The sequence below is a fragment of the Rhineura floridana genome, chromosome 2 (genome assembly GCF_030035675.1).
Source record: "Rhineura floridana isolate rRhiFlo1 chromosome 2, rRhiFlo1.hap2, whole genome shotgun sequence".
NCBI classification, from domain to species: Eukaryota; Metazoa; Chordata; class Lepidosauria; order Squamata; family Rhineuridae; genus Rhineura; species Rhineura floridana.
The window spans coordinates 51,571,907-51,592,017 of NC_084481.1; the positions used below are offsets into that span (position 1 = coordinate 51,571,907).

General features: G+C 47.6%; 1 protein-coding gene across 5 annotated transcripts in view; it reads left to right on the plus strand.

Moving 5' to 3' along the window:
- Nucleotides 1-20,111, plus strand: part of KCNH7 (potassium voltage-gated channel subfamily H member 7) — a 466,148-nt gene that overhangs the window by 374,531 nt on the left and 71,506 nt on the right. For all 5 annotated transcript variants that reach the window (XM_061608627.1, XM_061608623.1, XM_061608624.1 and 2 more), the window contains one exon: nucleotides 453-852. In XM_061608627.1, coding sequence (XP_061464611.1) covers nucleotides 453-852 — 400 coding nt within the window. The remainder of the gene's footprint in view (nucleotides 1-452; nucleotides 853-20,111) is intronic.

Consider the following 20,111-nt stretch of genomic DNA (forward strand, 5'->3'; position numbering starts at 1 on the left):
AATTCCACTGGACTAGGGTTAGGGTTTGAAGCCATATGATCAACCAACTTTGCTTACAGTCAGTAGTTCTGGGTCTGATCACTGCCTGGATGGGAGACCTCCTGGGAACTTTATGCACTCTGCTTTGGGCTTCAAGAACTTCTAAATAATAAATAAATAACAGTGCAATCCCATCTGTGTCTGTTCAGACTCACAATGTTCAATGAGACTTCCTCCAGGGCAAGTGTGCATAGGATTGCACCCTAAATGCACAAACCCATGGGGATTGCCTGAAAGAGTTCATTTGATCCCACCATGTATCTCCTAATTTGTGGAGGAGAAATCTCCATACGGGTGGGTGTGTAATTGTATATGCACTGTTGCAGTTTCACGTAGTTTTCCTCAGCTCCTTCCTTAAATTTGAAAAAATGTAACACTGTTCCTAACTGCATTTTTGCATTTTGTTTCTTCAGACAACAACCCTAATTGGCCTTCTGAAGACTGCTCGACTGCTGCGTTTGGTGAGGGTTGCCCGGAAACTGGACAGATATTCTGAATATGGTGCTGCTGTTTTGATGTTACTTATGTGCATATTTGCACTTATTGCCCACTGGCTGGCTTGCATTTGGTATGCTATTGGGAATGTCGAAAGGCATTACCTAGCTCGCAAAATCGGCTGGTTGGATTCCCTTGGACAACAATTGGGAAAACATTATAATCGGAGCGATGGCAGCTCCGGACCATCCATCAAGGACAAATATGTCACAGCACTTTATTTCACCTTCAGCAGCCTGACCAGCGTAGGATTTGGAAATGTGTCTCCAAATACCAACTCAGAGAAAATCTTTTCCATTTGTGTCATGCTGATTGGCTGTAAGTATTATCTATCTATCTATCTATCTATCTATCTATCTATCTATCTATCTATCTATCTATCTATCTATCTATCTATCTATTATTAGATTTATATCCCACCCTTCCCCCCAGTAGGAGCCCAGGGTGGCAAAGCACTAAAAACATTCTAAAACATCATATAAACAGACTTTAAAATCTATTACAACAAAACATCCTTTAAAACATATTAAAACAGAACATCTTTAAAAACATCTTTTTTTAAAAAAAGCTTTAAAACCATTTTTTTAAAAAAAGCTTTGAAAATGAAATGGACTGCCTTCAAGTCGATTCCGACTTATAGGCGACCCTATGAATAGGGTTTTCATGGTAAGCAGTATTCAGAGGGGTTTACCATTGCCTCCCTTTGAGGCTGAGAGGCAGTGACTGGCCTAAGGTCACCCAGTGAGCTTCATGGCTATGTGGGGATTCAAACCCTGGTCTCCCAGGTCATAGTCCAACACCTTAACCACTACACCACACAGACGCAGACTAGGATAAGATCTCAACTTAAAAGGCTTGTTGAAAGAGGAAGGTCTTCAGTAGGCACCGAAAAGATAACAGAGATGGTGCCTGTCTAATATTTAAGGGAAGAGGATTCCAAAGGGTAGGTGCCACTACACTAAAGGTCCATTTCCTATGTTGTGCAGGATGGACCTCCTGATAAGATGGTATCTGCAGGAGGCCCTCACCCACAGAGCATAGTAATCGAGTAATATAAGGGGTAAGATAGTCTTTCAGGTATCCTGGTCCGAAGCTATATAGAGCTTTGTATACCAAAACTAGAACCTTGAGCTTAGTCCAGTACCTAATAGGTAGTCAGTGATATTTGTTCAGCAGTGGGGTGACATGTTGGTGATACCCTGCCCCAGTGTGTAGTCTCACTGCCACATTTTGCACCAGGTGCAGCTTGCAGACCAACCTCAAAGGCAGCCCCACATAGAGCGCGTTACAGTAATCAGACTATCCTAGTACCCATCTCACAAAGTCAACCCATGGTCAATGGTATCAAAAGTCACTGAGAGATCAAGGAAGAGTAACATGGTCGCACTCCCCCTGTCCTTCTCCCAATAAAGGTCATCCATCAGGGCGACCAAGGTCAATTCTGTCCCATAACCAGACCTGAACCCAGACTGGAATGGGTCAAGATAACCTGTTTCATCCAAGAGTACTTTCAATTGCTGCAGCACAACTCTCTCAATCACTTTCCCTAAAAAGGGGGCATTTGCAACCAGGGAGTAGTTGTCACAAACCAATGGGTCCAGGGTGGACTTTTTCAGGAGCAATCAGATCACTGTCTCTTTCAGGGTGGCTGGAACCACTCCCTCCCACAACACTGTGATGACCACACCCTGGATCCACTCAGTCAAACCCTCTCGGAAAGCTTTAATAACCCAAGAAGGGCAAGGGTCAAGAGCTGGTGTTAAAGGGCGCCCAGGTTAGACCCTGGCCGAGGGTCCTGTGGCCCATAGGGGCCCCTGAAGGGCCCCTTGTTAGGGTGGGGGAGTAGCGCTCCCCTTCCACAAGCCAGATTGCAGGAAGGGAGCTTTCAGACGGCCCATCTGTTCGCTCGCTCCACCTACCTCTCTGTCCTGTCTTCTGAGGCTGTGTGCACTGCGCTCACAGGGTTATCATCAACCAAGATGGCGGCAGAGGGTTTTTTAAGGGGCTGATACTCCTACCGACATCTTGGTTGATGGCAGGCATGTGTTTGTACGTGCGCGTAGTGTACCATGCATGAGTGCCATCAACCAATATGGCAGCAGGGACATCAGCCCCTTAGACAAGACTCCACTGCCATATTGGTTGATGGCAGCAACAGGAGATAAGAGAGAGGTAGGTGAAACAGGCAGGAGTGGCGTGCACAGGGCAAGCTGGTGCCCAAGGGCCCAGTCATGCCTGACACTGGCCCTGGTCAAGAGGGCATGTTGCTGGCCACATTGTCACAAGCACTTTGTCCATATCATCAGGCTGCATCAACTGAAACAAATCCCAAGAAGTTGCAGCAGACGTTGCACTGGACACTTCACTGGGGACTACAGTAGATGTGGATGGGGTATTAAAATTGCTACAGAGGCAAGCAACTTTACCCTCAACGTGCCTTGCAAACAATTCACAGTGGCCCTCCAAAGGGTCTAAAAGTCCATTTCTTGGAGCTGATGTCAACAGACCCCTGACAATACAGAAAAACACCACTGGACAGCTACTTGAGGATGCAATGGTGTCAGAAAAGTGGGCCTTCTTCACCACCCTCACCACCACACAGTAGGCACAGCTATGATGTTTTACTCATGCTTAGGGTTCCCAGGTCTCCGGTTTTCTGCCGGAGTCTCCGGCAAAAGGGGGCCGTCTCTGGCCTCCGGCAATACTTTGTTTAAACTGGAGGATCTCCGGCTTTTCATTGGCCCCCTCAGCCACGCATGCGTGATTGACACACGCATACATTGGGCTGTGGCTGGCCGCCTTCCCGCCCTTTCTCAGTCAGGCAGGCCGCAGGGACTGCACGAGACAGGACTCCAGGAGGACTTGAGCAGGCGTCACCCCTGCAGGGACCCCCCCAGCAGCAGCCCCTGCCCGCTAGTGAGTGGCATGCAGCTACAGCAGCAGCCACCGCCCAGCGCCCACACACAACTGCAGGTGAGGGTGCTGGACGTGGAGCCCGCAGCCGCCTGGCTGAGCGAGGGCAGCCTCCTGGCCCGCGTCTGCCATGACGTGGGCTCCGTCTAGCTGCCGCCCCTTCAGGGACCCCCCCCAGCAGCAGTCCCCGCGGGAGCGGTTGCTAGGTCCGAGCGGCCTGGCAGCCCCTGAGCCGTGAAGAGGCGGTGGCAGCGAGGCTGGGCTGGCTCCTTCTTAGGCGCTCGGAGCCAGTTCCCCTGCTCCGGAAAGGGCTGCCAGGCCACGTGGGCGCCGTCTCGGCAGCGGTTGCTAGGAGACGGCGTCCGAGCGGCCTGCCAGCCTCAGCAGGAGTGGAGGCCGGCCAGGGCTGGCTCCTTCTTAGGCCCGGAGCCGGTTCCCCTGCTCCGGAAAGGACGGCCGGTGGCTTCACCCCTTCTGCTGTGGGTGCCGCGGCTGGGCGGCAGTGGCTGCGATGGGCCCCCCCAGCCAGAGACTGCTGAGCCCCATCGTGGCCGCTGCCGCCCAGTGGCACCCACAGCAGGAGGGGTGAAGCCACCAGCCGTCCTTTCCGGAGCAGGGGAACCGGCTCCGGTCCTAAGAAGGAGCCAGCCCTGGCCGGCCTCCACTCCTGCTGAGGCTGGCAGGCCGCTCGGACGCCGTCTCCTAGCAACCGCTGCCAAGACGGCGCCCACGTGGCCTGGCAGCCTCAGCAGGAGCCGTGGAGGGCAGGCCGGGCCGGTTCCCCTCCTCCGGAAAAGACGCCAGTTTCACTCCTCATGCTGTGGGCGCCGCTGGGCGGGAGTGGCCGTGATGGAGCTCAGCAGTGGCGGCGGCGCCCGCAGCATCTCTTCCTTGGAGGAGGAGTGAGAAAGACACCTTGACAGATGGGCAGGCGACAGAATTTTGGTTGGCTCCGTTGCCCCCTCCACTCAGATAAGGATCCAGCCCTTTTCCATCGGGGCACTGTTCGGCGGATGACGTCCCTGATTAAGCTTCAAAGAGAGGCTGGAGCCAGCCTTGCTCTGGCATCGGTGGGGGGGAACTCAAGCCGATGAGAGACGTGTGCTGCTGCCTTCAGGTTCTGAGCTCACAAGAGCATAGAGGTAAATCTCTTGCCTCCTTCAAAGGGTGTAGAACTGAGGAAAGCCTCTCCTTTGCAGCCTCCCCCATGAAGGATCTCTACTCTTTATGGCTTTGAGGAAGTGGTGCTGTCATATGGAAGGGCTTTGGGACAACACTCCGGGGTCCCAAAATGCAACAAGGCTGGCTTAACGACATTTTAAAGTAAGCAAAACAATATATATTACTGTCCAATGTGGTGAGACTCCTCTGGAAGACTTAATTAAATCTTACAGAGTCTGTTTCCTAACTGTACCACTGCTTTGAGCTTTCTTGAGCGTTGGGCTGCACTTTTACATGCATTATGGCGAGCCCAAGATCCGTTTCAGAGAGTTTACTATAATGGTGCCCACTGCTGCTATTGGCAAAGATGCAGGTGATGCTGAGGCCTCGAGGGGTATTCTCTGGTGAGGGTTAGGCAGTTACATCTTCTCTTTGAGAGTACTGGACTCTTAAAGAAAGCACCCCAAAGACAAAGGCATGTAAATATATTCAACCACAGGCAGTACAAAACTATGTAGAAAATATGTCAGTCAGTGAATTGTAAAAATGCACATTAGCTATACTGGATACAGACTTGTGTTTTTTCAGGGAAGGGGAACCTATGGCCCTCCAGATGTTGTTGGACTACCACTCCCATCACCCCAGACAATTGGCCACATTAGCTGGGGCTGACGGGAGCTGGAGTTCAATGACATCTGGAGGGCCACAGACTCCTCCTTCCCTGTGTTATATATTCACACAGTGTGTGTGATCATAAAGCTTGACCCACGAAGACTCAAACAGCTTGCCCATTTCATAAGTAAACCTGTTTAAGAGTATGCATATTCAGACACCACATATCACATTGTCATGTAATAATACTTTATTGAGTTAATACATGAAGAGTGTTGACTTCCTGGTTACCTGATAGTGCCCATGAACAGAAGCTTTCTAGACTAAACTGACGGACCAATATGAAGCATGTTGTTCTTTAGTCTGGGTGCAGCGTTCATGGAGTCAATGAGAGTGAAAGGCTTTCCTTTACAAATTGAGCAGGACGGGGAAGGCATGGTTGTTCAGCTAACAGAATACTGTTGCAGTGCCCAGCTAGGGTCAGAAATCATTGGTCAACATGTTAAGCGAGTCTCCCATGGTCAAATCCAAAAGGCTGCATAGGGAAGAGCCATAACTCAGTGGTACAGCATATGCTTTGAATGCCGATAGTCCCAACTTCAGTCTCCACCAGTTAAAATTATTCAGGTAGTACTAGTAGGTGGACAGCCAGTGTGGTGTAGTGGTTAAAGTGTTGGACTACAACCTGACAGACCAGGGTTTGAATCCCCACACAGCCATGAAGCTCACTGGGTGACGTTGGGCCACTCACTGCCTCTCAGCCTCAGAGGAAGGCAATAGTAAACCCCCTCTGAATACCGCTTACCATGAAAACCCTATCTGGGATCAACTTGTGTAAGGATACACAACAGCTTTTGCAAAACTGAGTTTATTATGGAAACCTGATTCTTTTATTTTATTTATTTATTTATTTATTTTATTACATTTTTAGACCGCCCTATAGCAATAAGCTCCCAGGGCGGTGTACAGCATAATAAAACAGGTTAAAATACAAGTGGATGTAGATACACAATAAAACATAATTAAAAATTTTCAATTTTAAATTCAAATTTTAAAATTTTTAAAATGTTTAAAATGCCTGGGCGAAGAGGTAGGTCTTTACCTGGCGCCGAAAAGATAACAAAGAAGGCGCCAGGTGTATCTCATCAGGGAGGGCGTTCCATAGTTCGGGGGCCACCACTGAGAAGGCCCTAGCTCTAGTTATCGTTCTCCGTGCCTCCCTATGCGTTGGGACACGGAGAAGGACCTTCGACGTCGAGCGCAGCGACCGGGTAGGTACATAGCGGGAGAGGCGTTCCGCCAGGTATTGCGGTCCGATGCCGTTAAGGGCTTTATAGGTAAGAACCAACACTTTGAATCTGGCCCGGAAACATATTGGTAGCCAGTGCAGCTGGGCCAGGACAGGTGTTATATGATCAATTTTTTTTGTCCCAGTAAGAACTCTGGCCGCAGCATTCTGCACCAGCTGAAGTTTCCGAACCGTCTTCAGAGGTAACCCTACGTAGAGTGCATTACAGTAGTCCAATCTAGAGGTTACCAGAGCATGGATAACTGTGGCAAGGTTCTCCCTATCCAGGTAGGGTTGTAGTTGGGCTACCAGCCGCATCTGGTAGAACGCATTCCGTGCCACCGAGGCTACTTGAGCCTCCAGTGACAGGAGCGGATCTAATAAGACCCCCAAACTACGGACCTGTTCCTTTAGGGGGAGTGTAACCCCATCTAGGGCAGGTCGGACATCAACCATCTGGGCAGAGAGCCCCCCCACCAACAGCATCTCAGTCTTGTCAGGATTGAGTCTCAGTTTATTAGCTCTCATCCAGTCCATTATCGCGGCCAGGCAGTGGTTTAGTACATTAACAGCCTCACCTGAAGAAGATGAAAAGGAGAAGTAGAGCTGCGTATCATCAGCATATTGCTGGAAACGCACTCCAAATCTCCTAATGACCTCGCCCAGCGGCTTCATATAGATATTAAAGAGCATGGGGGACAGAACTGAACCCTGTGGGACCCCATATTGGAGTATCCAGGGACTCGAGTAATGCTCCCCAAGCACCAACTTCTGGAGACGATTCTTGAGGTAGGAGCACAGCCACTGCCAAGCAGTGCCTCCAACTCCTAAGTCCGCAAGACGTCCCAGAAGGATACCATGGTCGATGGTATCAAAAGCCGCTGAGAGATCAAGGAGAACCAACAGAGTTACACTCCCTCTGTCTTTCTCCCGACAGAGGTCATCATACAGGGCGACCAAGGCTGTTTCTGTACCAAACCCCGGCCGAAAGCCCGATTGACATGGATCCAGATAATCAGTTTCATCCAAGAGAGCCTGGAGCTGGTGAGCGACCACACGCTCTAAAACCTTGCCCAGGAACGGAACATTTGCTACCGGTCTATAGTTGTCAAGATTTTCAGGGTCCAAGGAGGGTTTCTTTAGGAGCGGTCTCACCACTGCCTGTTTCAGGCAGGGTGGTACCACTCCCTCTCGTAAAGAGGCATTGATCACCTCCTTGGCCCATCCGGCTGTTCCGTTCCTGCTAGCTTTTATTAGCCATGAGGGGCAAGGATCCAGAGCAGAAGTGGTCGCCCGCACCTGTCCAAGCACCTTGTCCACGTCCTCGAGCTGAACCAACTGAAATTCATCCAATAAAACAGGACAGGACTGTGCTCCGGACACCTCATTAGGCTCAACTGCTACAATACTGGAGTCAAGGTCCCGGCGGATGTTTGTGATCTTATCTTGGAAGTGTCTCGCAAACTCATTACAGCGGGCGATTGATGGTATTATTGCGTTCTGAGGACCAGAGTGTAAAAGTCCCCGAACAACCTTATAAAGTTCCGCTGGGCGGTTAGAAGATGACTGAATAGAGGCAGCAAAGTACTGCTTCTTCGCTGCCCTCACCGCCTTCACATAGAGCTTGGTAGAGATCTTCACAAGTGCAAGACCACAGCCGTCGGGAGTTCGTCTCCATTTGCACTCAAGCCGTCTCCTTTCTTGCTTCATCACTCTTAGCTCCGGGGTAAACCATGGAGCCAATTGAGCTCTGCAGAGGAGAGGGCGCACCGGGGCGATCGTGTCAACTGCCCGGGTCATTTCCGTATTCCACAGATTGACCAGGGTTTCGACAGGAGCGTCAGTTTTATCAGCCAGAAAACTCCCCAGAGCCTTCTGAAAACCTTCAGGATTCATTAGTCTCCGGGGGCGGACCATCTTAATTGGTCCTCCACCCTTGCAGAGGGGAGAAAACATTGTGAGCCTACACCTCAATAGGCGATGATCTGTCCATGACAGAGGAATAGATGTAAAATTCCTCACTCCCAGATCACCATCCCCTGCTCCAGTAGCAAAAATTAAGTCTAGAGCGTGCCCCGAAATATGCGTAGGGCCAGTAACAAATTGAGACAGCCCCATGGCTGTCATGGAGGCCATGAAGTCCTGAGCCGCCCCAGACAAAGCGGTCTCGGCATGAATGTTGAGATCCCCCAATACCATAAATTTGGGGGATCGCAACACCAAACCCGAGACCACCTCCGTCAGCTCAGTTAGGGAGGCTGTTGGGCAGCAGGGTGGATGGTACACCAACAGTATTCCCAGTCTGTCTCGCTGACCCAACGTAATATGGAGACACTCCAGACCATTAGCTACCTGGATAGGGTGCCTAATGAGAGGGATGGAACTTCTATAGACCGCAGCGATTCCCCCTCCCTTAGCTGATCAGGTCCTTGTACTCATTGGAGCCAGTGAATGTCACCTGGCAATTTACAGTGTGGCAGAGATTGCCTCCTTGCATCCAACTACAGAGCCAGAAACTTCAGCAAAGCACCCAAGAGATTTATCCCAATCTACTTTCTGCCCACTTGGTCCTGCCCTGTAGCTAGCGTGGGGCACATGGGTGCACTGTCCTCCCCAGAGCTGTGTTTTTCTCCCCACCCCCACCCCATTTTTTTTTAAAAAAAATGTTTTTAATTTGTGACATGACAGTCTCCATTTAAATAATGACAGCTTGTTTTAAGAACAGGAGCAATTTAAGAATAGGACCCTCCGAAAAATTCAGTGAATAAGGTAGAGCGAGTGCACAACAAAAGCTTCATCTAGAAGAGCCCCCCAAACTATGCTCATTCAAGACTTTTCCCTGACTGAGGGTGGATTTTTCATTATCACAATCACCCTATAATTAAGGAATCCTGAAAAAAAGCTTATATAGTAACATGGCCATTGAGGAATTAAATATTAGAACTTTGTATTATGGGTTGAGAGCCAGTATGGTGTAGTGGTTAGAGTATTGGACTAAAACCTGGGAGACCAGGGTTTGAATCCCCACACAGCCATGAAGCTCCCTGGGTGACCTTGGGCCAGTCACTGCCTCTCAGACTCAGAGGAAGGCAATAGTAAACCACCTCTGTCTGAATACTGCTTACCATGAAGACCCTATCTGGGATCAACTTGAAGGCAGGCCATTTCCATTTTGCATCACCCTAAGATTGTGAGAAAGAATGACCTTGTCACTTCAGATGGACTTAGGAACACCCTATTTTAGGTAAGATTTCTATTTTAATCTCCAATCAGAGAATTTTTTTTTTAATGGTATGCTCCAAGCAACTGTGGTTGATACAATGTATCATGTTTAATGACGTCACCAGGGCCCGCCCCGTGACGCCACCAGGGCCCGCCCCGTGACGCCACCAGGGCCCGCCCCGTGACGCCACCAGGGCCCGCCCCGTGACGTCACCAGGGCCCGCCCCGTGACGTCACCAGGGCCCGCCCCGTGACGTCACCAGGGCCCGCCCCGTGACGTCACCAGGGCCCGCCCCGTGACGTCACCAGGGCCCGCCCCGTGACGTCACCAGGGCCCGCCCCGTGACGTCACCAGGGCCCGCCCCGTGACGTCACCAGGGCCCGCCCCGTGACGTCACCAGGGCCCGCCCCGTGACGTCACCAGGGCCCGCCCCGTGACGTCACCAGGGCCCGCCCCGTGACGTCACCAGGGCCCGCCCCGTGACGTCACCAGGGCCCGCCCCGTGACGTCACCAGGGCCCGCCCCGTGACGTCACCAGGGCCCGCCCCGTGACGTCACCAGGGCCCACCCCCATTTTCTCAGGTTTTTGAATGGTTCCGACCTGGCAACCCTACTCATGCTCGATCAGCTTCACAGCAGGTCTTTCACCACTGGGGCTCTAGCTGTTGTCCAGCCATTTCATTGCCCTTAGTTATGTACTAAAGTGCAAGCCAGGCTCCACAATGCTGGAGAGGACACTCAGGGGCAGCTGTGTTAAGAGCCCAACACGCCTCACTGTTCCACATGTGACAAGGGCTTCAACAAGGTCACCTGCTCTATCTACTGGGAACTTCCGCAGCACATTCAAGAATCCCATGGATTCCATTAGTCTAACCATGACAATGGGGTGACATCTACCCCCCCCATCGCCAGACCACCCCTTCCTCCATCTGGAGCAAAAACCAAGTCAAGGGTGTACCCTGCCCTATGTGTTGGGCAGTAGAGAACTTGAGACAGCCCCATGGTCGTCATGGAGGCCATGAAGTCCTGAGCCAGAACACTAGAGGCAGCCTCAGCATAGACATTGAAATCACCCAGGACTATCATTCTGGACTTCTCCGATATCACAGCTGAGACGGCCTCCGCCAGCTCGGTCAGAAAAGCTGTCAAGCGGCAGGGTGTATGGTACACCAGCAGCAACCAGGTGAAGGCCCTCCCAGCCAGCTCCAAGACAGAGTGGTTTCCTGGTGACAGAGATGGAAGTTCTGTAGACCACAGCAACTTATAAGGTTTGATAGAAATATCTATTGGCTATAGGTATGCTCTTAAACTGCAAGGTTTTTTTGCCTATTAGTGAGTCTTTCTATACCATGTGGAAACATCTAGATTTTGTAGTGATTTCCAATGTTGTAAAATAGAAAGTCTCATGACAGTAAAAAAAACCCAGAAGATCTTTGGCTTTAACATCCATATTTGTGTCTTCAAATAAAGATAATAATAACTATGTGGTAATACATACAGATTCCTGATGACAGAGGCGTTCTTCTCCCGGTCCCTGCAGCCTCTGCTGGTGTTGCACTGAGTATCCAGGTGGGCAAAGCTGGGTCAAATCAACTCCTCCCAGCTCACCCACCCAAGTCTTGGTAATACAAACCAAGTAGGCACCTTCAACCATGATGAAATCATGGATAAGTGTGGTCCTACTGTGTACCGATCTGGCATTAAACAACAGCACACACAGGCCAATGGGCATAGCAGATGAGCAACAAGGAACCCATACATGGGAAGAATGGGAGCAAGGAACAAGGAGTAGATAGCCTTGGTCTTGTCTTCTGTGGTAGCTCTCCCCATGACTATACTTCCCTCTTCCCGTGATCACTGAAATTAGGGTGGCATCACCCATGTCCCTCCTTATGAAGACTCCTCCTAAACACCTGATATGGACACAAGAGCCCACCAATAAAGCCTTCCTGAACCAGTTATCCCAGTAGGCCTCTGAGAGAATTGGGAACAGTCAGACTCACTCAATATCTTTCACGCAGGGTACATCTCCTCCTCCTGTCTCACATCCAGGGAGGGCCAGCCTTCTGCCAGTTGCAGTCTCACTCTGAAGGCATCTGGTGACTTTCTCCTATCATTCAGTTCACTGCACAGGCTCTCCCCCCGCACAGGAACTATACATACAACATACACCCTCCCCACTACCAACCTCCTCTAGATTGGGTTATCAAAAAAAATAGAAGGGGCAGCACCCTTGCACTCGGGACTCCTAAGGGGGTTCCCAAGGGCAGCAGGGCTTTTATGACCCCTGACCCAGCCAGGAGCTGATGCAAGAGGCTGCAAGATTGACTGCAGCCTCTCTCTGGATTCAGAGTCAGGCAGGGGGTCCCAGTCCTTGCAGCACTTACCAGGGACTTCAGCTGTCTCAAGAGATAGCAACCTAGAGGAGTGAGTAAGCAAGTACTCACTCCCAGGCCAGGTCTTTTCCAGTCCCCCAGTGCTGCAGCTGTTCCCCAAGTAGAGATGCTTCTCTTTCCCCTGTCCCCCACTGTTTTAATAATGAACACTACAACATTTTTATATGGTAAATGTTCAAAAAAGAATATGGGTTAGGGTTGCCAGGCTCAGGGCCTGAGAATGATTCTGTATCTTTAAGAGAAGAGAAAATTCAGCCAAGTGCAGGTTTTCTTGCAACACTGTAATGGGAAAAAACACAAGGTGAAATCCTCCCTTCCCCCTGCACAACTTTTAAAGATGCAGAAGACCTCTTGGTTGCCAGGCCCAGCCTCCAACAGGTCTTCTGTATCTTTAAAAGTTGTGCAGGGGGAAGGGAGAATTTCACCTTGTGGTTTTTCCCATTACAGTGTTGCAAGAAAACTTCACTTGGCTGAATTTTCTCTTCTCTTAAAGATACAGAATCATTCTCAGGCCCTGAACCTGGCAACCCTATGGGTAGAGGGGTGAAGGAAAACCTACCACATGCAAGCAGCAAGGTAAGGCCTTCAGCCCTTAGACAAAATGTTGTGGTGCTAAATTAGTTAAGCAGAGAGTAACAGCGGTCTGAAATGCGAGTGTGCCAGTGTGTGCATGTGTTTACCTAAGAAAACAGGTTTTTACCCTGCATTGAGATCACTGAGACTTAAGACTTAGTAGAATAAGAAAAGCTACTTTATTTATAGAAATACATAGTAGATAGAAAGGCATACCTAGTTCTAACTAAGTTGGAGGCGTAAGTGAGCTTGGAAAAGTTACTTTTTTAAACTACAGCTCCCATCTGCCCCTGCCAGCATGGCCGCTGGATTGGGCTGATGGGAGTTGTAGTTCAAAAAAGTAACTTTTCCAAGCTCTGCAATACCCAGGTGTGGGACTTGACCTCATGGCTAGGAGAGAGAGCGCAGAGACAAAGGGGTCTCCTCTCTCCCGGACAGTCGGAGAAGAGAAGAAAGGAAAGGGCGGAAGGAGGAGGGGCAGATAAGCTTTCCTTAAGATGTTATCAGTCTAGCGAGGGAAGTCAGTCAGAGCATCACAGGTAAAGGTAAACAAGCCTATCCATCTGGAGGATCATAACTCTGTCTCCCTTCTGGAACATAAACAAAAGAACAAAACAGGAGTTGCTCTTGCTCCACTTCCAACACAAAAGACCTATAGGGAAATCCTTTCATATTGCTTTTCATGTAGGAATTTTTACAGGGCTCATTTGTGTTTAGCCCTGCAACTTGTCTGCAGTGTCAGGGCACAGAAGTGCAATGTGTGAATTAATAATGAATAGAGGAATGCCTCTGAATGCAGTATGCATGTCCCTAACCACTAAACAATCAAAACAGCTGTATATGGCTGGAAATTGGGATGAAAGCATCTGGCACAATGCATCTGAATGCCATCTGCACTATACTTTTAAACAATCATGGATTCCCCCAAAGAATCCTGGGAACTGTAGTTTGGTAAGGTTGCTGAGAGTTGTTTGGAGACCCCTATTTCCCTCACATACCTAAATCCCCAGAATTCCCTGGGAAGAGGAATTGTCTGTTAAATCACTCTGGGAACTGTAGCTTTATTAGGGAAATAGGGGTGTCCTAACAACTCTTAGTACCCTTAATAAACTATAGTTCCCAGGACTCTTTGGGGGGAGCCATGACTGTTTAAAGTGGTAAGATACTGCTTTAAATGTATAGTGCAGATGGAGTCTTAGATTCAGTACTAATGCTTTTCCTTTTAGAAATGAAGCACTGAATTTGAAGGCTTTTACTACACAATCCTAAGCATGTTTGCTTTGAGACTCAACTGAGTTCAGTCCGTACTACAAGGTTAGGGAACCTGTGGCCCTCTGTATGTTGCTGAATTATCCCTGATTGGCCATGCCAGGTGGAGCTAATGGGAAGTGGAATCTACCAGGTTTTTCACCCCTGCCCTTGTAGGTCTGTTTATTTGCCACCCTCTGTCCAGTCTTCTCTGGAGTATCCTTTGTAACAAAAACAAATATTTGGAATATCTTGTATGTCAACTCTTTGCTCAGCCCCTTTCAATCTGGCTTTAAAATAATTTACCCCAATGAGGTTTGGCCTCTTAAATATTACATTTGAGATGCTGACCTGTCTGAATTGATCACCCCCACAAGAATGCATTCACTAAAGTCAGCATCTGCTCCCCTGCATTGTCCTCCCTGCATCCTGCATTAAGGAGTGCCCTGTACATGTTTGTGCCACTTGTATATTGGAATGAGGCCTACTCTGTCAACAGCTTACACTAACCACTTCATATAAGATGTATAGTGGAGCTCTTTTCAGGCATTCATTCATGTCAAACAAATGTGCATCGGGTTCCCTCTCTTATCAACATTCAGATGAGCATTATTAGGTTGGTGGCAGAGTCTGCCACCACTAACCATCACATGCAATCATCCCACACAAAAGAATATCTGAAAAGAGGTTGAGTCTTCAAAATGGGAATTGTAGTGGCTAGGAGTGGAGACTGTGGGAGACAACAGCTCATGAAGAAATGTGTGCCTCAAAGCCATACCATCCTATGGAAACACATGAAAGAGAAGACTTGGCCTGGTCTTTGTGAGGAGCACATTCCATAACATTGGGGCCAGACAACCACCAGGAAAGCTGTATCTTTGTAACCACTTGTGTTTTCTCCAAAGGGTGGAGTGAGATAGGACTCTAAGCCAAGCCTTTTCTGATTATCCCAAATTGTTTCAGCAGGAGAAGGTTAGCCTTTCAATACCTGGTTCCTAGGATAGCTTTTTTTTTCTTCATTGAAAAGCAAGATCTCAGTCCAGCAGAACAACTAGGACGCTAGAGTATTTTCAGCTGATACTAAACTCTGTTAACAAACTCCTGATGGTGTTCATGCCACCAGAATGTGGGGGGACGCCCCCCCTGATAAACCCAAAAAAAATACATTAATTTTCAAATATATGCCCTGTAGAAAGCAATCACTTTATGGCCTGAATAGGCTTATGAACTTGATAATGAACTTGAGACTGCAAATACTATTTTGGAGGTCCCACCAAAAAGAATCGTGATTATTGGCAGGAAAGTATTTTTGTTCATGTTCTTCATTCAAGAAAACCTGAGGGATGTATTGAAAGTTTGGAAGCTTGCAGTCCAAGCTTTAAAGAAGGCATGCCATTTCAGTGCTACATGTGACGTACTTTATTTCCTCTCTGTATTTCCTTTGCTGTAGTCGTTCTTTGCTGCAGGGAATATGCTAGAAATATGTGAGAGGGAAAAGTAGGTCAGACTTGGTTCTCCTGGCACTGCTGAGGGAAGGCAACATGTGGCATATAACTGATATCACTTTATTTCTCTTGAGTTTGAACCCTGGCAGATATTCAAGGAAATGTGAATATGTGCAAACTGCTGATTGAGAGCCAATTTTTTTTGTTTTCAATCCTTCCTTAACTTAAAGAACCTTCCAGTTGTTTCTGTGACAGCTTAATCCATGAAGAACTGTCCGATAAAGTCCACTCTGAGTGCATGAAAAGTAGAGCAGGTGATGTGACAGGACAATTAATTGTATGTGATGATGTCTTATCAATTAAAATTGTCATGAGAATAATTCCCAACCACCTCAGGTCCTAGTCTCTAGAGTACCTGACGTTTGCATAACACTGGACTGGAACTGGGCCACATAAAATACAGACTGGATTCCCTTAACATTACATGTGTCTCTTGTAAGTGGCTGTTTGCCTCATGCCATATGAAATGATGATTTCCTTCGAAATAAAACTACCTCAAAGCTTTCTCTTGAAGGCATTCAGGTAAGGGAATTCTGAGGGGGGAAAATAAGAGGCTGTGCCAACTGGTGTGCAGGAATATGCAGAATGAAAAAAAAACTATCAATACATCTGTGTATCCAAGCCCTAATATGCTACAAACAACAGTGATAAAAACAAGCTTCATTAGATATAGCCATCCAAATGAGAGGTGGAATTCTTCTAACTCAAGTCCCCCATGACATGAGGCACTGAACACATTTCATCAAAGTGTGCCTTGTTGCAGACCATCATCCCAAATTAAGCACCCAGGCTAAGAGGCAAGCCAAATAACATATGACACACACACCCCAAAAAATATCACCTACCCTGAAGTGTTCTGGAGTCTGTAACCCTTTTTCTAATTCCACCTGTACATCAAAGATATAATTAGGAATAAAACAGACTTCTTATATAACCCTACGTACCCAACGTATTTTGAGGGAAATCCTCTTTATCAGTGGAAAGGTACACAGGAGTAATCTCTAAGAATGACAAACTCACAATGCAGTGTGTTGCCCACAGGGGCAATTTGTTTAATTTCTTATTGCAAATTGGATGGTCACATGAATGTTCCCTGATTATTCCAAGGAACACCTCCTTCCATGTCTCCATCCATCTATTGTAAGCCTTGATAAGGATTCTGTTACATATTGAGGCTAAATTAGCCTCTCTCCAAGAAGCAGAGCCTTTTAAGTTGCAGCTCCTGCACTGGCACTCTCTTCCTCAGGAGATTTGGATAGCTATACGTGCCATCTTTGTAAAGGCAAGTTAAAGCTTTTCCTTTCTGTTCTGCCTTTGGTAATTACTATGGTTCATCTTAGTAGAAGTAGTAAAATACAAGTATCACTCATGAGTATGCATGTGAGAAAGAAGGAGCCTTTTTTTTTAGTGATGAAAGAATAAAGAAATCCTCTAATGATCTTCTCTGCCTTAATTGTTGGAGAAAATGCTGGGCTTGTCAGATCTCCAGGATTAACAAATGACATATTTGATAGACTGAGCAGTCATCTTTCAAAACCTGACATGGATAAATGGAAATTATTAGAAGGGCAAATAGATGAGATGAAGCTGTACTTTAGAGAGGCCTACTTAATAAACGTCTACCCTGAGAAGTGAAGCATGCCACAGAGGAGGGGCATGTAAGCCAACATGACCCAAGAAGACGTGCTGAAGAAGGGAAAGTAGAGTTCCAGACAAAGCTGATTGTCTGGGCAGCATCAGTGGCAAACTTCTTTCACCCTTCCCAGCTCTGTGTTCCTGTCTATCCATTTACAGTACAATCCCATACATGTCTACTCAGAAGTAAGCCCTAGGATTGCAGCCAAAGGTTGTTGGGTCCCGTAAGGCTCAGGTCCAGGAGGTGGGCCATGGGAGCCCAGGAAATCGATGTCTGGTGAGGAGCCTAGTGGTGACTCAGGTAGAGCCTGGAGTAATGATAGCCACTGGCCATTCAGGGAAAGAGACGGTCTGTGCCTGGTCCCTCAAAGTAGAGCCTGATGGACATGGCAGGGAGGAGAGACATCTGACCAGGGGTATATCTAGGCCAGTGTTATGTTTCCAACAGCAGCTAATTAAGTGTTTCTGGAAAGCCCACAACAGAACATGAAGGCAACAGCCCTCCTTCTCTGTTTGCACCTCTCCCTAGCAACTGGTGTTTGAGGGAATACAATCTCTGAAACTGGAGGTTCCATTTAGTTTTCATGGCTAGGACCGTATCCTCCATAAATAATTCATTTTAAAGCGATGTAACCCTCGTGGCCATCATCACTGCATCCTATGGTAGAGAATTCCATAAATCAAAGTTGAGGAGCCTGTGGTCCTTCAGATGCTTTTGGGCTACAACTCCCATCATCCTTGACCATTGGCGGTGCAGGTGTCATGGATATCGCCCAGGATTGGAGGGGGAAAGCACAATTTATTAATTTCATCTATTCAAGATAATGCAGTATTCTAATTGTAGCCACATTGTGAATATATATTTTAATGTTCACCGCCCAGAGAGCTGTTGCTAGTCGGGCGGTATATAAGCTTAATAAAATAAATAAATAAATAAATTATGGCCGTTATTATCTGGTCATTTCATTTTCAATTTGTTTCCTGGCATGGACTATTCCTTGTAAAACCACAGCATTCTGAGTGAATGGCAAAACCTCTCAAGCCTGCAGAAAACAGCCTGTCCACTTGACTTGAGCTTCTTGCCAGGACATTTTACTCTCAGCAGACCTATTCTCCTGCACGATTGAAGGGGGCTAACCTTGATGAGGCTAAGTGGTCGTTTGTACCACACAGTCAAACTCCTTTTTTCGAGTTTAGATCTGTTTCTCACTCTCTGTGACAGAAGTGGAGAAGCTTTGGCTCTTCAGATGTTGTTGAACTATAACTCCCATCATCTGTGGCCGTTGGCCATGCTGGCTGGGGCTGCTGGGAGATGTAGTTCAGCAACATCTGGGGGGCCAAAAGTTCCACACCCACTCTATGGCATCTGCTGCAGTACACCACAAGGTATGTCAGAAACCACAGGGTATGTGAAAGGAGTCCCTCTGTGGGTTCCCAGGCCAGCATTGCTCCCAGTTTCCTGAAAGGGCAATACTGGTGTGGGAAAGAGCCTGAGCATGGGATTCTTCCACATGATCCAAGATTTCTGCTATTACCTTCACAGCAAGGGGAAGAATCCAAGTTCTAGTGGCCCCCCAGGGCTGGCTCAACACATTTGCTACCTGAGACAGAGGACAAAATGACATCCTCACCTTCCATGTACTAAAGTCAACCGACAGAAGCCAACCACTGCACCTGAGGGCAGCAGGTTCATTCAGGGCAGGCTGCATGCCACATGCAGCTGTGTACCCAGCGCCTTATTGCTGCTGCCTGCCTGCCAGAATCTGCCACTGAAAGCGACCTCATTCTGCCTGATAACATTCTGAAAGTAGGTACCCTGAGAGCAGCCAAGTGTACTTTGTTACTAGGGCAGGTCAGCAGGAGCGGGTTTCAAAGCTCCTTTCTCTAGAGCAGTGGTTCTCAAACTGTTTTGGTTCGCGGCGCACTGTAAAATATATAAACATTTTCTGGCACACTTCGTGTACAAAATTAAAAATATATTAATATATTTTAAAGTATAAATAAATTAATTGATCATGGATGTAATAAATCTCTATACAAATGGGTTTCTTCTCATTTTTAAAATGTACTTTCATAATATTCGCGGCACATCTAGCCACCTCTTGTGGCACACCAGTGTGCTGTGGCTCACTGTTTGAGAATCACTGCTCTAGAGTAACCTTCCCCAGCCTTCTGCCGTCTGGATATTTTGGATATTTATTTATTTATGAGTGAATCACTTTCCACATATATGTCCCAAGGTGATTTACAAACATATACTGAAAAACAGTTAAAATATGTTTTTTTTTAAAAAAGTACAAGAACAACTAAGTATAGGTTTAAAAACAGTACAAAGATGAACACCTAAAGCAGAGATCTTTTCATGTAGCTGGAAAAGCATTTCAAACCAAAAAAGTCTTCAGTTGTTTCCAGAAAGTAAAGATAGTGGGCACCTGTTGTATTTCATCAGGAATACTGTCTGTGGAACAGCCACACCGAAAGCCCTGACCTGAGTTACCATGGAGCGGGCTTCTGATATTTGGGGAGCTTTAAAGGAAAAGATCTCCTGCAGAAAACAGTGATGTAAAAGGGAGAATAAGGTAGTCTCCCAAGTAACCTGGTCCTGGAGTTGTACCACTGTTCTTCAACCTTGGGTCCCCAAATGTTGTCAGACTACAACTGCCCTCAACCCCAGCCAGCTTAGCCAATGGCCAAGGATGGTGGGAGTTGTAGTCCAACAACGTCTGGGGACTCAAGGTTGAAGAACAGTGATTTAAGGATTTATATGTTAGGACCAAAACCTTGAACTTGGCCCAGTAGCAGATCTGCAGCCAGTGCAAATCCCACAAACAAGTGCTATATGCTGGCAGTACTTTGCCCCCACAAGCAACCTAGCCACTGTGTTCTGCACTTGCCATATCCTCTGGATCAACCTCAAGGACAGTCCCACATAAAACTCATTGCAGTAATCCAGCCTTGATGTTACCAATGCATGAACAACTGTGGTCACACTATCCTGATCCAGGAACAGCCAAAGCTGATAA